This window comes from Zalophus californianus, chromosome 1 (assembly GCF_009762305.2).
Source record: "Zalophus californianus isolate mZalCal1 chromosome 1, mZalCal1.pri.v2, whole genome shotgun sequence".
Taxonomy (NCBI): Eukaryota; Metazoa; Chordata; class Mammalia; order Carnivora; family Otariidae; genus Zalophus; species Zalophus californianus.
The window spans coordinates 96,346,086-96,362,683 of NC_045595.1; the positions used below are offsets into that span (position 1 = coordinate 96,346,086).

Consider the following 16,598-nt stretch of genomic DNA (forward strand, 5'->3'; position numbering starts at 1 on the left):
TTTTCAGTCATTCCCAAGGCGCTTGCTACAGAGCTTCCTTGCAGTCAGAGTTCAAGAAATAAATATCCATCAATCGAGAAAAAGAAAATGTTTTCACGGTGTTATAATTTTAGTGCAGAGAAATAGTTATAATACACATTAACCCAGCTGAGGGGGAGAAGTGCATTAATTTCACAACATGTTCAGCTCTTTAAGAAGTTAGCTTTTCAGGCTCTACGGGGATTCTGGAACTCGCATAGACTCACCCCCACTGTTAGGAGAGAAAATTGCAGCTGAGTGGTGCCCCTCTCCCCACAGGGAAGGGGTGGGTGGAGAGAGGGCGGGGGAGCTGGCTGCAGCAACGTGGGGGCGTTTAAGCCAGGAGGACAAATTAGAGCAGTGCTGCTCACATTTAGTGAGCAAACAAATCACCTCACCAGGGGCCTGGTTAAAAAAAAAAACAATGCAGATTGTGATTCAGGAGGACTGGTGGGCCCTGGGGGTCTGTATTCTTAATAAGTTCCCCAGCAATGCTCTCGCTGCTGGTTCAGAGGGCAAAACACTGTGAAAGCTTTGGCCTTTTCCTTTTTCCTCTGCAGTCATTTATCTTTAGGCTGTGGGCAAAAATCCTTCTTCTCACACTGGGCAGAGGGCAAGCGGGAAAGCTGCTAGGAAAAGCAGCAAACTAGGACAATCAGCCAGCCGCCCCCCCACCCACCCCCACCCCCCCGCTGCCCCAGCACCATGACTCCCCATTTTTCCCTGCTGGAAATACTGGATGGGTGACATTTCTATGTGTGAAAGACTTCAATTTTACCATCCTTGAAATGAGCATGTTGGGCTGGGTCTCCGGAGGCCTCTTCTTCTAGTTTGACAATTCTTTGTGTGGAGGAAATGGCCTGGAGGTTTTGGGTTTGCAAATCTGGTCCAAGAGAAACTCAGTCTTCAGTCTGGCAATTCTCAGGACCCCCATTCACTGTCTTCCATCCTTCTGCAGGGGAAATTTGTGCCTTCAAGATCCACGGCCAGGAGCTGCCCTTCGAGGCCGTGGTGCTCAACAAGACGTCAGGAGAGGGCCGGCTGCGTGCCAAGAGCCCCATCGACTGCGAGCTGCAGAAGGAGTACACGTTCATCATCCAGGCCTACGACTGTGGCGTGGGGCCCCGGGAGACGGCCTGGAAGAAGTCGCACAAGTGAGTGGCCCGGCAGGGCTCCCTGCACCCCTCCCACCCCTGCCCACACTGCTCCTCAGGTGTGTATACCCGGTGGTCACACCACGGTGCTCCAGCCTGCTCAGCTGCCTGCCACTTCCCTGCACTCAGGTGTCACTTCCTCCGAAAAGCCTTCCCTGAGCCGGCCCATCCCTGCAGACCTGGCTGGGACCTTTCTCTGGGTTTCTGCCATGCCACACGCTTGTCTCTGTCCCAGCACTTTTTAGTTTGGGTTGGAACTCTCTCCCTTATGGAGTTTGGCTCTGAGCCTCACACGCAGTCAGAGTGGTTAAATTCTTACTGAAAGGAAGAGTGAATGAACAGAGGAGGAGTGAATAAGGGAAAGGGGAGGTGATCTCCAGGGAATCGGTGCCCAAAGCTGGGTGGCAGGGAAGGCCAGAGCAGGGGCGGGTTCATCCCAGGACCAGGGAAGGGACAGGTGGCGGGCTCTCTGGTGGGAGGATGGACGGAGCGCTTAGACAACAGCCATCCCGACTAGCTGTGGTTTCTGTGCAATCGTGGTGCCGGGACCGGAGTCAGTGCCCATGGGAGGTGTGGGAGGACAGCGTCACCCTCCTTTTACCGCCATTTCTTCCTTCCCGTGTGTGGTCCCAGGGCCGTGGTCCACATCCAGGTGAAGGACGTCAATGAGTTTGCTCCCACCTTCAAAGAGCCAGCCTACAGGGCAGTCGTGACAGAGGGGAAGATCTACGACAGCATCCTGCAGGTGGAGGCCGTCGACGAGGACTGCTCCCCCCAGTACAGCCAGATTTGCAACTATGAAATCATCACAACGGACGTGCCCTTTGCCATTGACAAAAATGGTGAGTGTCCTGAGAGGCCCCCAGTGGGGGCGGGGAAACACCTCCACCACCCCCTCTCAGAAGGCCAGAGGGGGGCTCTGAACGTCCGTGGCAGGTGATGACTCCCTCGCCATCCGTGACCTGGGCTCTGTAACCCGGAACTCAGTCCCGCACTAGAGGGGATGGCCTCGTATTACTAGCAGCACAGCCAGGTCTGAAATCCCCCCAAAACACCTCAAAAACCTACTCAGTGCATACTATCTGTAGAACTTGTAATGCCACACATCTGGATACTGAAGACAGGTTTTCTGGTAGAATTTTCCAATTGCCATGCCATCAACTCGGCCATATCTGAATCCCTTTCCTATATCACCAATTGTGACACCACCCCTAAGCCCAGTCATCTGCTTCCTGCTCTCAGACAAAAAAAAAAAAATGCTAAAAAAAATGCTAAAAGAGAAAGTGGAGATTTTTGGAAACACCTTCTGAGCTTAGATTCATTTAGGAATCTTAATGGGCTTGCCAATGTCCTTTGGGAATTTGTACCGTAGTGAGAATGAGGAATGAATGAAGCCTCCCACCATACCCCCCAATCCCAAACTGAACTTCCTGAACTGAAAACAGTCCTATAAAGCCACTTGTGTATTTCCCCATCACCATTAATAAAAAAAACTTATAGTGTAAACAGTCCAGCCAGAGGCCCAGTCGACTCAGCCCACTTTAAATGCAGTTTTCAATAACTCCATGTTAATCAAATGATAATGACTTGCCAAGTATATTATTGAATAGCATGAGTGAAATAAGGCACCCCCGCTTTGCTTCAAATAGGATCGTATAGTACTGGCGCAAAGATGCAAAAGTTGCAAAACCTGAAGTTCATCTACTCTGTAAATATGGCCTGAGTCCTGGCATGGTGCTGGGAACTGGGAATGGAGGCAGAGTGGAACTCAAAACAGACATGGGCCTGCCCACATGGAGCTTACCATACAGTGGGAAGAAAGTCAAAATAACAAACAGAAAGTTAGGTGGCATTGAGGGTGAGGGTGATGCATAAAGCCTGCCATGAGCCAGGGTGAGGCAGAGTATTCGCTTGGGGCCTCCGGGTAGCCAACACCTAGAGAGAAGTAGACCATCAGTCACCTGTTTGCACGTCATCAGCGCTTCCGGTGCTCCTTGATGTCAAGACCCAGGAGAAACTTATCCTGTGAACCGGTCTTCTGCATCCTGAGAACTGCGGCAGGTTCTCGGGATGGAAGCCAAGGAGACACCCTCATCCCTGGCCTCCCGTGGTTTATGATCTGCCTTGGATGATGAAAGCAACATTCATAAAACAGACAAAATAGTAATAAGACAGTTTCCTTGTAAAATGATAAAATGTGGAAACCGGCGATTGCAAACCTGGACATTGCTAGGTGCTCACTGTGTGGAACACAGGATCAGTGCATGAGTGTGCAGGAGCATACAGGAGAAAATACTGGACTTTAAAGATTGGTTCCGGACGAAGAGGTAGGTAGTTTCAATTAGTAGAACCTATCAAAACTGCTTCCTGATAGCTTTTCCTACAGGCCCTGTTATGTGGCCAGCTTGTCCCCACCACCCAGACACATGTCTCACACACATCAAATACACACACACACACACACACGCACACACACACACTCGCACACACGTGCACACACCACTCCTTAAAACACAAAACAACTGGTTTGTCTTTTCTGTTCCCCTGTGATCAACTGTGTGGCCCCCATCCACAAAAGCTGTGGAATTTGGGGAGTGATGAATCGTTGGTGAAGAGCAAGAGGAGACAAGTGCTGATCTCTGTGATGAGTGGTCAAGCTCCTTTTGACCTCCTCCCTTACTTCCGGAGAGTCACGGCCCAGTGAGAGATGAGATGCAAATCCTTTCATCTGAGAGTAAACTGCCCCAGTCATGAAGATAATTACTCACCTTGATGAGCCATTTTGCTAACATATGCCAATTTATTTCCCTAGCTGTCTCATTAAAAGTGAGTAATGGTCCTTTGCCAAGCCTCTGCCTCCAACACTGGTTTGCAATATAAGATGAAGAGGAGAGTGGGCACTCCCAGGGAGTGTGGGCCCCCCGACAGTGAGGTTTACAAAAGCAGTTCTCCAAGTAATGAAGGCAGGACCTGGGGGCAGACACAGAAACGGCTGCTCGCATTCTAATGAGCTTCCCAGTTGGCCCTGATCCATCACTTCTTCCAGCGACCTTCTGGGCTCCTTGAAGAAGTTCTTTGCCTGCACATCAGAGAAAGTACTGCTGAGTTTGGGGTTCCCTCAATGAAGCCCCATGACTGCAGGGAGGTGGCTGCAGGCCCCTCCAACCTGCCAGGTTCTTTGTTTGGGGGGGAAAGACACGAAGCAGGTCAGGAGAGAGGATAGAAGACATTACGTGGATTCCACCTGACCTATCTTAAACCAAAACTCAACCTCTTCCTATCAGAGGTCATCAGCTTCCCTCTGCTTAAATTCCTCCCCTGTGAAATCATGTCAGGAAACGCCCCTGCCTCCTTGTGGGGTTGTGAGGTCTCAGGGAAGCGGTGCCCGGGGATGATGTTCACAGGGTACCAGGCAGAGAGACAACACTCCATTCATGGTGCCGCGATCATCAGATATTTACCTGAGTGATTGGGACATGAAGGTTATTCACTCCCCATGGATTTCCAGGCTGAAATTAGGAGCAGGTAACTGAGTTGGTGACATCCATTCCTTCTCAGGAAGTTCTGGATTCACTTCAGATGGCTTTCCGGCCCCCATCTCCTGGTACTTGGCTGGTCTCTATGAGATCAATAGGGCCTAGATCCTTATTCTCATTGAATGCATGGAAAAAACTGAGTCCTAAAGTATAAAGAACTTGCCTAACAGCACCTGTCACCCTGGTGGCAGAGTTGGGACTAGAGCCCAGATCCCCTGAGTGTTGGCCCCTATGCCTTTCCACCAGTGATATTGTCCCCGAACTCCTCATGATGTTTGACGGGAATGCATGGCTCTGGTTTTTAATTTCAAAACTACAAACTTGCATCTGAATCCTGCATCCGTTATTTGTGTGTGTGTGTGTGTGTGTGTGTGTGTGTGTGTGAGAGAGAGAGAGAGAGAGGGAAAGGGAGAGATCTTTGACAAGTTACTTAACCCTTGCCTCAGATCCTCGTCAGTAAAATGGGGATGAAATACCACGCTAAGTACCGTGCCTGTGCGAGAGGTCGGGCACTCTGCCAGCAAGGCTCTCACTGGCACACAAGGCACACAAACCAAGCCCTCGGCCCCATCGGGGATGACCAAAGGGAGCAACTGTGTGGTCCCCAGGCAGCTTCTCTTTGGCAGCAGGCTGCCCTGGTGAGTCATGGGACTCTGTCGCCTCTGGGCAAAGTGCACCCTAGAGTCTGCTTAAAGTAAATGAAAACATTTCCTTTCCATCGGAATAGAAAAGTAACGCATGCCCTTTGTAGGAAATTTGGAAAGCGTAGAAAAGTGGGAAGAAGGAAATAAATCACCTGTAATCCCACCAAAGATAGCCATTATTGACAGTCCACCACTACTTTTTCTGTGAAGTTTTTTAACAAAAGTAAGGCCACACTTTCCTTGTTTTTCTCTATCCTCCCTTTTTCCCTTAATATTCAATTATATGGATTTTTTTCCACCCTTAAGAATACTTCAGAATTACCACTTTTGGTGCTAAAATCATCCCATCTGATGCAGAGACTCCTTTGCTTAGCTCTTCCCATACTAGCAGACATCCAGTTTATTATTTTTCGCTGTAAGAAATAATGCTTAGACGAATATATTTGCACCTGTATCTGCAATTTTTGTCATTCTCCCGGAATCGGTTTCTTAGATGTGGAATTGCGTGCCCAAAAGGCATGAGCAATTGCAAAGTGACTAGCCTATATAACTTTCCAAAGGGGTTATTCCAATTTAAATCCCATTGGAAGGAGAGTGCAGGTCAGTCAGCATGCCGGTCTCATTGTCCTTCTACGCTGCCTCAGTTTTAAAATACCCTCACTAGTGGGGCACCTGGGTGGCTCAGTCAGCTAAGCATCTGCCTTCAGTTCAGGTCATGATCAGGACCGAGCCCCACGTCAAGCTCCCTGCTTCTCCCTCTCCCTCTGCTGCTCGCCCTGCTTGCGCTCTCTCTCTTTCTCTGCCAAAATAAATAAATAAAACCTTTAAAAAAATAAAATAATAAAATAAAATACCCTCACTAATATGCAAGGTAGGTACTGATTGTTCTTTGAGAGCTAGCTTCCACAGGTTCATCTGGACCAGAGAAATAGGCCCAGGAGTCCCTACTCACCGGGGCTGACCGTGGCCTCAGGTCTCCTAAGGAGACACTACTAGGAGAAATCTTTCAAAAGTGGGGAAAATAATGCAGTTGTAACAGAAGCAAACGGGTGGCGTTTTGAGCTTCCAAACATTTTTAAATGTGTGCTTGTCCGAATAGGACTCTGCCCGGCACAATAATCGGTCACAACGTTAGACAGGTATATTTGACCCAAGGCTTCAAATTCCAAGCTGCAAAACCCATTGTCACATGCATGAAGCAGGTGGTGGCAGAGAAAGCACATTCGTTTCTGGGACAGTTTCACTAGGACTTGCGAGGGTGCGCCACTGCCACACACAGGGCCAGGGATTGCGGCCTGTGTGTTTATTTTTCTACCCCGGTCAGTAGTGCTTGGTCTGCTTGATGTCACATGGCTGGTAAGCCCTGAGCCTTCCTCTTTCGAATGGCGGATCTTTTGAAAGCCATTTAACTTTAAAGAAAGGGAAAGTTAAAACTTTTTGTTCAAAATTCAATTTGATGTTGCTGAAACCTACTTCACGGGGTTCTATTGCAGCCCTTCAACCTGCAAGAATTCCTCCCCTGTGAGGACTATAACCACACACTAGTTTGCTAACAGAACCCACAGGGAATGTCCCCAACCCAGCACTGAGCTGCTCCAGCCCTGGGAGGGGGCCTGAGCTGAGACCCGAGCTCGTGGCGGGGAAGGGAGGGAAGCAAGAGTGATTCTGAACACCAGGCATGAGGCCAAAAGTACATCAAACCCATTTTCATTTGGAGATTTTTTGACTGGCTTTGTTAAATGAAATTTTACTTCAAATCGGTGGCTGCGATTACAGTTTTAGAAACAGTCTGGAGCAGACAGTGAATAAGTGCTCCTAATAAATGCTCCTAAGTCTTGGGCAGCTTTGTAGGAGATCCCCTCTCCGCCTTCAAAGGCCTCGTTCCCACGAGAGGAGCCCTGCCCGTGGCCTTGGCACCGAGGACCGTTTCACTAGTGTTGGGTGACCAGTGCGTCAACTCTCCCGATCTTTAGAACATGACGTGACTTCAGTAATTCCCCAGGCTTTCTTGCCTTCGTCCCTGTTGCCTCAGTTCACACAAGCCGTAGACAACTGTCGAAATGGAAGAAAGCTTATCAGGGACTTTTCCCTTAGTTTTGATGAACTGTAAAAATATACCTGAGTCAGCCATTCCATGTTTGCTTATTAGCATGTTGGTTTGTTTGTTTTTAAGTTTCCATTTGCTTAATTTCACTTCTGCTGAAGGATAATAACACTGGAGTTGTAAACTGCTGTCAGCTTCACTATCAAAAGAAAAATAAGAATGAAATTATTCCCCACAAAGGAAGATGTCACTCTCTTGGAATCAAAAACTGAGAAGTAATGAAATGCACATGGGGCCTTGACTCATGTGAACCAAAGAACCAAAACTGTATTTCAGCAAAAGTAGTCCAATCTGAATTTTGCTCATTAATGATCAAATATTTATTTCCGAATTATAACATCAACCCACAGGAACAAAAGCTCACAAATGGCCCAGAGAAGTGGTTTGGTCTCTCTGGGAGAAGAAAAATGTCTTTGCCACCAGGGCAAGGAATCTGTTATTCTGTGTAGCTTTCAGAAGAGAGGTCGCACGTTTCCTTATTGATTTTACTTCCTATTTGGTAGCAAAATAATGTAAGAAGAGGCAGTGAACATTCCTGGCGACAAGCCCAGATGTTGAAAAATATGTGTCAGGACATTTCTGAATCCCATCTTTTTCCCAGAGATTTCATGGCAGGTGAGCCTTGACGCCCTACATCATCGGGGACACGACCACATGGGCACACTTTAGGAGGGAGTTTTCTGATAACCCATGACGGACAAACACACCAGTTGGGTTCCAGCTGTGTGCCTGGAACCCCCTGGCAGTCCTGTCCCACAGCCGGGTGGCTCCAGCCAGTGGTTCCTGGGAATCTGTCGCCAAGGCACAAGCAGGCCACATGAGAAAGCCATGCCCCCTATTCGCCCTTGTTTGTATGAGGAGATAAGGAAAGGGGGCATTCCATTCCGGCGAAGGTTAGAGGAGTAGAGAAGGGATTTTAAAGAGCTGCACTAAACTCTACCTCTAAAACGAATAATACGGTATATGGTAACTAAATTGAATCTAAATAAAAAATAGAAACTGCAGTGTGGTTGATTTGATCTGAAATAATTTTGAATATCCCTGTGTCCTCAGGCAACATTAGAAATACCGAGAAGCTGAGCTATGACAAGCAACGCCAGTATGAGATCCTGGTGACCGCCTATGACTGTGGACAGAAGCCCGCCGCGCAGGACACGCTGGTGCAGGTGGATGTGAAGCCAGTTTGCAAGCCTGGCTGGCAAGGTGGGCCATCTCTTGTCAATCCTGTTGAGTGAAGGCAGCTTCGCTTGGTGTATAGACGGGGCTGACCTGCCCTAAAGATCATCACAACCTATAGCTAGAGGAATTTTTTAAGTGTGGTCATGCTGCGGAAAGAAATAGAGTAGCCTTTTTGATTCTTACAACTCCGAGGTGACATATCATCCTCATTTTACAGCTGAGAAAGTCCAAGACAACTCCTCTACTATCATGTGCCCCGTTTGTCCAGTGCGCCCTTTCTAAAATCTCATGACACTTTGGAATCAATAGTAATTATTGCACAGTGCTTAGGAGAAAGCACCAGCAAGCCTACTCACTTTATCTAAGGCAACGAGTCTAGCTGGTATGCCTCAAGTTTGCATCATCACTCCTGGGGCAGGTTGTCCTGTTCTTTGGGCTGGCTCGGAAGGTGTACGGGAAGAATCCAGCCTTTGGATGAAGGAGGTTCTCAAATGTTTGTTCTGGGAATGGAGAAGCATCAGCCTGAGGCGGAGGTGGATTTTTGCTGTGGTGTAGATATTTTGGTGTGCAAAGACAGAGCAGGGGTTCAGGTTCCCCCGAGGTGACACAGGTGTAGCACTGACCTAAGGGGAATGAGGAGCACAAGGCCAGTTGCATAGAGGGATCTCGCAGAGAACTGGATGGTTTATGGAATACCAGTAGCTCCCGTGGTGGCGCCAGTATTCCAGTGGCCGGGCCGGGCTGCTGGCGGTATCTCTGCCCCCATTTCGGTGGCTCGGCCACTGCAGTTTCGGCTTCCTGTGTTGCTGCAGCTCACCGGCTGCCACCCACTCGAAACTTAGGGCATTTAGCCGAGTCTCCATGTTGTGGCTTTGTCTACTGTCTCCTCTTCTTGTGTCTTGAAGCTTCAGGCCCCTGTTATAGTCTACCTGTTTCTCTTTCTCTCTGTATATTTCCTTCTTAAATTGCCCTAGAGAGGGTGTCATTAGCCATGTTAAGCATCTGTATTTCTGTGGGACAGACTGAGGCCAGGATACCACAGAGGTCACGGTCAGACTTGGAATGGCTGCCTGTGAGTCAAGCATTCAGGGTGCCCAGGGGCGCCCAGCAAGGACACCCGAGGACCAACGTGGGGTCACTCCCCTCAGAAGGCAGCTCTCCAAGGGCTCCTCTCCCCACACAACTTTATCGCCCATAATCTTTCAACTAGAAAAATGGGAGGCGGTAATTAAACCCACCTCTGGAGAGAGCCAGAGACTTTTGCCTTTGAACAAAGTAGGGAAGATGAAACGCCCAGTAGAGGAGTCAGAGGTAAGACAGATGAGACCTAAAGAACAAAGTATAGAGCCGTCTTTGTGTTGCCTGTTCAGGATCAAGCAAGAGACAGAGAAAAAGGAGCAAGCCAGAGTGGGAAACTATGTGTCACCAACCTCGGGGAGCCTGGGCTCTGGTTGGTATAATTCACTAAACCCCAAGGAACCTGAGGGCAGGACTCTGTCTCTCTTGTTCACCTCTAAATTTCTCTGACTTAGCACATATCTGACCCCAGTGATAGGTGCTCAAGAAATAGCCATTGAATGAAGGAATGCATGAATGAAAAGCTATTAGAGTAAAAAGTACTCAGCTTATTTTATTTTAACTTACAAGAACTGAGGCAGTGAAAGTCTAGCTTTTGAAAAGAAAGGTTGGAAAGAATATAAAAGCCTTCTAAGCAGGGCACACGCTCTTAATGGGATTTTCAGTGGGGAAAGTAAAACACAAAGCTATGTCTGGAGAAAGATCCCAATGTTTTGTGTCTTTGATAAATGAGACACCTACGGATTTGGGAATACATTTTTGTACCTATATTTAAATGCAATTTCCTAACAGAGTTTGTACTCGCTTCAGTGTTAAATGTATGCAAAGAAAATCACGTTAATAACGTTGAGTCCTGTGTGTGCAGCATGTGTGGGGCACCTAGCCCTCTGGGGCACAGTGCTATTTGTCGCCCAACTGTGAGCTCCCAGAGGCAACGGTCGTGACCGTTCGCTGTGTCCCCAGTGCCCAGCACAGGGCCGGGTACCATGCAGGTGGTCGGCAGGTGCTGGATGGATGAATGAAGGGTGAAAAATGCACCTTTCTGTGGAAGGAAGAAAAAGGGAAACAGCAACTCCCTGTATCCATTCACCGTGTCAGACCAAGCTGTTTAAGCATGTGTAACATCAGAATCAACTACTTCCTGGGGGCTTCCCTGCCTAGTGAGCCAGCCTTTGGTGGCAGAAGCTGACACGGGATCCTGCATCGTGCCCCTCTTCCCTCCAGCTTAGCACCTCTAGAAGCCGCTAAGTCTCTCTCCCCAGCCTTCATCCCAGCAGGCCCTCAGATCGTAGGCAGGTCGTCCAGGTGTTCTGATATGCATAGCAGGGCTCACGCTGCCTTCCAGCGAGTCCCGTCCCAGGACCCAGACCTGGAGAACAGTCCTCTCCTTCCAGCTGATGGGTCCACTTTATTCCTGCCCTTGGGCAGCTCTCATCTCCAGCTCACCCATCTCCACCCAAGGGAGGCCCCGTCCTCTGCTCTACCCCAGGTCCGGGCTGCAGCCTCATTGCTGGAAGTGTGCCTTTCTCCAGGGAAGATCAAACCCCCTCTGGTCCCTAGTGTGTGTCTCTCGTCCAATCCCCTCTCCCAGCTTCACAGAGCAAACTGGAGTAGGCCATGTTTTGCCAGTTTTCTTTTCTAACCACAGATAAAACAGGCTGCCCCTCACCCTGAGAGGTTGTCTGGTCCCTAGGGGAAGGGGCAGGCTCTTCTTGAAGCGGGTGCAGGGTGAAGCCTGCACTGTATAGAAGAGAGTAAGGAAGCCAGTCTGGCTTGCAGAGGTGGTTGGAACTGTGGAGAGGTGGGAAGCAAGTTTGGAGAGGTCTAAGTTAGGGGAGGACCGGCAGTCAAGATTTTGAATGCCAGGATCGGGAGCTACAGTGATCCCAAGCCCCTCAGACCCAGCCGTGAGTAAGGGGTCTGCAGTATGTGCCAGGGGTAACTGCCCAGGAGAACAGAGGCTCCTCCCTGAGCTGATTTCCCACAAACAACAAGAGTCACCAAGCAAACGCAGTTTGGCAGTTCAAATTCTTATACCTGTGCTTAGTCATTTCCCTCCAGGCAGGAGAGGATTGCAGCACAGTGCAAGCAATCCATCATGCTCAGGAGCCTCCTGTCTCCCGGGAGCACGCCCAGTCAGCACCATCAGCCCTTGCTGTCGTCAGCTGCTCCCAGGAGCTGTCCTGGAGGAGGGAGGGACCCTGCTCACAGCTCGAGCCTCCCCTGCCTTCCCAGGCTGCTGAGGGACTGTTTCCAGACTCCTGAGGTGCCCCAGGCGTGGCCCTGTTTTCCAGGAAGGTGGGATTGCAGCTTTCCCAGCATGCTTCTGGCCTTACCCAGGGGTGCACAAGGACATCACGGACCCTTTGCTCCATGGCCACCTGCCATTCAGACCTCGGCCAAGGCATTGTCTCCTTTGGCTACGGTTTTCCATTCTCTGTCTTTTTTCTGTGGCTGGGTCTTGTCTTCCCAGAAACGATATGAGTTTTGTTCTCTCTGCTGTATTCTGAGATTGTAAGTCTGAATAGGTGGTCAGGGTCAGCTCACTCCACATGGAGAGGTGGGGCTTTGCCCAAGGGAATGTCACTCCCATTCCCAGCTGCCCAGACAAAATGGTGGTCCGAGCACCCTCTAGACCTGTGTGAGTGGAAGGGAGAATGAAATCTCTGTGTGTTGTCCTGAGCCTTGAGAACTCATGGTATCCCTATAGCAGCTCTTACTCATGACAAAAGAAGATTCTAGAGGAAGCAGGGAAAATGTGTACCTGCTGTGGGAGACATGCTAAGGCCTGGCTTGTGCCCTGCCTCTCGTGCCGGACATTTGCAGTCTTTGTAGTGCCTGTTTCCCTCTTGCCAAGCAGTTATATGTGTGCGAGCCTGGGCCCCGGGAGGGTGCTGAGGACTTCGCCAAGAATCCACATCTGTTCATGGATCAGAGCACCACAGAGGATGTAGTGCCCTCAGAGGCCATCAGGATGGCAACTGATCCAGTGAGAGCTGATCCTGTGGACACTTCCTTCTCGGGGCCACAGACTGCGCCTTAGAGGATCATTTGTAATTTGGTTGCTGATGTGGGTTTTTTTGTGTTTGTTCAGTTGTTATGTTGAGAAACACATCCCCTCTTTATGCCTTCTTTCATTGTCCTTTATAATCCCGTAGCCCATCTCTTTCTACATGTCAAGCTGAAAACCTTGTCTTCAGAACACTTACTCAGTGTATTTTCCCTTTTATTAATGGAGGTCCAATTCTGAATCTGTTATCCGTTCCCGCCTGTCGGGACCCAAAGTTCAGTATTTCACGTCCCTTTATGGAAACAGTTTCCCTTTGGAGAGAACCACTGCCCACTGCCCTGGTGGCCCATCCCCATTTCTCTCCCAGACATGTTGCTGACCAGACATGCAGCCCTTCTGGATCCAGAGTTCCCATGTCAGATCGCGTTTGCAGACTCCCACCCCCGTGGGACCCCATCTCTGCTTGCCCCCCTCATCACTGAGCACGAGCCCAGGGCGGTCAGCGGCCCCTCCCCCAGCACCTGGGGGCCGGGCGCTGCCAGTTGCTATACTTCCTCTCACGGGCCCCACTTACTGCTCCCTTTACCTTCACAGTAAGGTGCCCAATGTCAGACAGAAAGAAACAGAGATGCAGCCACGTAATGAGCCACTTTTTCTCCACTCCCTGGGCTTGAATAATTCTCCAGGTGCATCAGACCGTCTCAGTGTTTCCTGCCAACAGGGCTTCGTCAGAAGGGAAGGGTGGTATCTGATAGAGCAGAATGTGCCCAGCAGTGCCTGGGCACCAGGGTAAAATGCAGATTCTGACTTTAGCAGTCTGGGGCACCTCCGGATGTTGCTGGTCCATGACCTTCACAATGAACAAGAAGGTCGCTCAGAAAATATTTGCTGAACACCTAGAGTGTCTAGGACTTCTGTGTGGAAAGGACAGCAGCACGAAAGCTGCTGGTGGAGATTAATTCTCCCTTAGCTATTTGCATTGTGAGATAACAGGAGCTGACACACACACGCCACAGGGCGGGACACGTTACCGAGTGAAGTCCCTCACCCTTTCCTGAGGCCCACTGTGTGCTCAAGGCCGGGGGTACAGAGACAACATGACCTAGCAGGGCTTGTAGTACAGGAGATGAGGACAATGCTCAGGACAAAAGCTCTGGTGGAGGAGGTTTTGGGGACACAGAGGAAAGACGCTTAACCGTGGTGGGGCCGTGGGAGATGTGCCTGGGCCAAATCTTGAAGGATAATAGTTTGAGCACAGACAAGAGTATTCCAGACTAGGGAACAGATGTCAAGAAGGTGGGAAGGAGCGTGGTGTGGCCGAGACGTGCAGGAGAAGGCTGGATGGGCTGATGGGGACCAGGTCATGGAGGAAGGGCCTCCTGTGTTACCCCAAGGACACTGGAGCACAGAAGCTTTCAGGACCCGGTGTGGTGAGAGGGGTCTTGGGGAAGAAGGACTCCTTGGCCCACCGCACAGATGGTGGCTAAGATGCAGAGACTGCGGCAGGGAGACCCGCTGAAAAGGATGATTAATCCTGAGTGCACTTTTAAGTGGAGCACTTGCTGGAGAAGTATCTAAAGTCATGTATTTATTCAAAAGCCAATTCAAAGTACTGGACAGCAAAGGAAGTTAGATTTTCAGGCAAATCCCATGAGACCCCACAGGCAAGGGGACAAGGCTGGTGGCCAAGCATGTCTGAGGTAGAAAAGACCGCTGCTGAGCTTCGTCAAGTAGACGTCCCCGTCCCCTCTGCAGCCATCCACTTGTTCACCACCCTGACAAGGGGAAAGAAATTCCAGGCCCCAGAGGTCAGCTGGCTTCACCCTGCCCTTTCCAAAATCAGATCCATTATTGAGCAAGTACACTGAAGAGCTGGCTTAGGCTTAACTACATGAAAGGCATTGAGGGGCGCCCGGGGGCTCTGTCAGTTAAGCATCTGCCTTCGGCTCAGGTCCTGGATCGAGCCCCGTGTCCAGCTCTCTGCTTAGCAGGGAGTCTACTTCTCCCTCTCCCTCTGCCTGCTGTTCTCTCTGCTTGTACGCTCTCGCTCTCTCTCTGTCAAATAAATAAATAAAATCTAAAACAAAAACAAAAACAAAAACAAAAAAACAGAAGAAAGGCATTGATTTTAATCATAGGGTGATAAGCCCAGAAGGTACCCAGATTGGCTTAGAGACAGGCAAGGCTCCGAAGGTCAAGCTGTGTTCATCTGAGGATGCATGATGGCGTTAGCCTTCATGCAGGTCGAGGCACAAGGGCATTGTCAGAATGACAGCAGAACGGATGGCTCCTTCCCCTCAGTTCTGTCCCTCACTGAACTGCCGTGTGTTCCAGATTCCACCACTACTGTACCAACTGTTGTGTTCTAAAGGATAATTCTCCCCTTAAAATGTACATGCCTCTTGTAGGAATCAGTATTAACCCAGTGGTCAGCAAAGTAGAGCCCACAAGCCAAATCTAACTGACCACTTGTTTTTGTACTACTGCGAGCTAAAAAATGATTTGTGCATCTTAAATGATCGGAAAACTCAAAAGACAAATATTTTAGGCCAAATGAAAATCACATGAAATGTAAATTTTAGTGCCCATAAATAAGTTTTATTGGCATACTGCCACACTCCTCCAATTACATATTATCTCATGGCTACTCTTGCCCTGGAACAACACGGCTGAGCAGCATTGGCGGAGACCAGGTGGCCCCCAAATCCTACATATTTACTTTCTGGCTCCCTCCAGAGAAAGCTTGCTGACACCTGTGTGAAGCTATTATCATCCATTGACACCTTAGTGAGAAGTAATTTACTGGAGTACCTTGGACAGCCCAGAAAGAATGAAACACCAAATAGACAAATTTAGAGGCAAAGGAATATGAGAGTCCAAAATAAGGTTCGCTGCACGGAGGACAGGAATAACCCTGTGAGATAAGCACGGCTAGCCCATTTTACAGATGAGGAAAACTTAGGGCAAGAGAGTTTGAGTGACTTGTTCAGTATCTCACAGCTGATAAATGGCAGAGAGAGAATTCGAGTTTATACGAGCCTATCCCAGAGGACACTGAGATGACAGGAGGAAGAAGGATCGAATAAGTAGGTTGGGAATTTCCAAAGGGGCATGTAACCTGCTCTAGAAGGGCATCTCGGGAGACCATTCAGAAGAGAAGCAACCAGGGGCACCTGGGGGGCTCACTCAGTTAAGCATCTGCCCTCGGCTCAAGTCATGAGCCCCCGGGTCCTGGGATGGAGCCCTGCATCGGGCTCCCTGCTCAGCAGGGGGTTTGCTTCTCCCTCTCCCTCTGCCTGCCGCTACCCCTGCTTGTGCTCTCTCTCTTCTTTCTCTCTGTCAAAAAAATAAATAAAATCTTTAAAAAAAGAGAGAGAGAGAGAGAGAGAGAAGAACAAGAAGAAGCAACCTGAGGGCCCTCGGGCACCATAGTTCACCTCTCAGTCACCTGATCTACAAAATGGTGATGAGACTTCCCTTGAAAGGGTAGCTACAGTTCAATGAAGCAAAGCGCATGTGGCACTTAAGGGGTGCTCCCACATTCATTGACTCCTCTCCCTGCCCTGCCCTGACGCACCCTTCCTAGATTGAGACTGGTCTCGTGCACCATGGCCTTGAAATGACAGCTCATGGGAAAATAAACCCACGCTTGTGGACAGTCCACCTCTCAGATACTTTTCGCCCGAACCTGAAGTTGCTTCTGGTGATCACATGGGCCAGAGAAACATAGCATGAGCCTGAGATGTACGTAAAGCTTCAAACCCAAAGATACCAGACTCAAGTGTGGCAACTCACACCAGAGCAAGAGGGCTACCTTCTCCTGTAAGAGACCTGAACGTGAAAATTATCCAGCGTCCACCCTCCCATTCATCAGTA

At 49.5% G+C, this 16,598-nt stretch overlaps 1 protein-coding gene across 6 annotated transcripts in view; it reads left to right on the top strand.

Annotated features, from left to right (window-relative positions):
- CLSTN2 (calsyntenin 2) overlaps window positions 1–16,598 on the top strand; it is a 647,841-nt gene that overhangs the window by 479,513 nt on the left and 151,730 nt on the right. For all 6 annotated transcript variants that reach the window (XM_027584719.2, XM_027584723.2, XM_027584720.2 and 3 more), the window contains 3 exons: window positions 977–1,172; window positions 1,806–2,014; window positions 8,510–8,659. In XM_027584719.2, coding sequence (XP_027440520.2) covers window positions 977–1,172; window positions 1,806–2,014; window positions 8,510–8,659 — 555 coding nt within the window. The remainder of the gene's footprint in view (window positions 1–976; window positions 1,173–1,805; window positions 2,015–8,509; window positions 8,660–16,598) is intronic.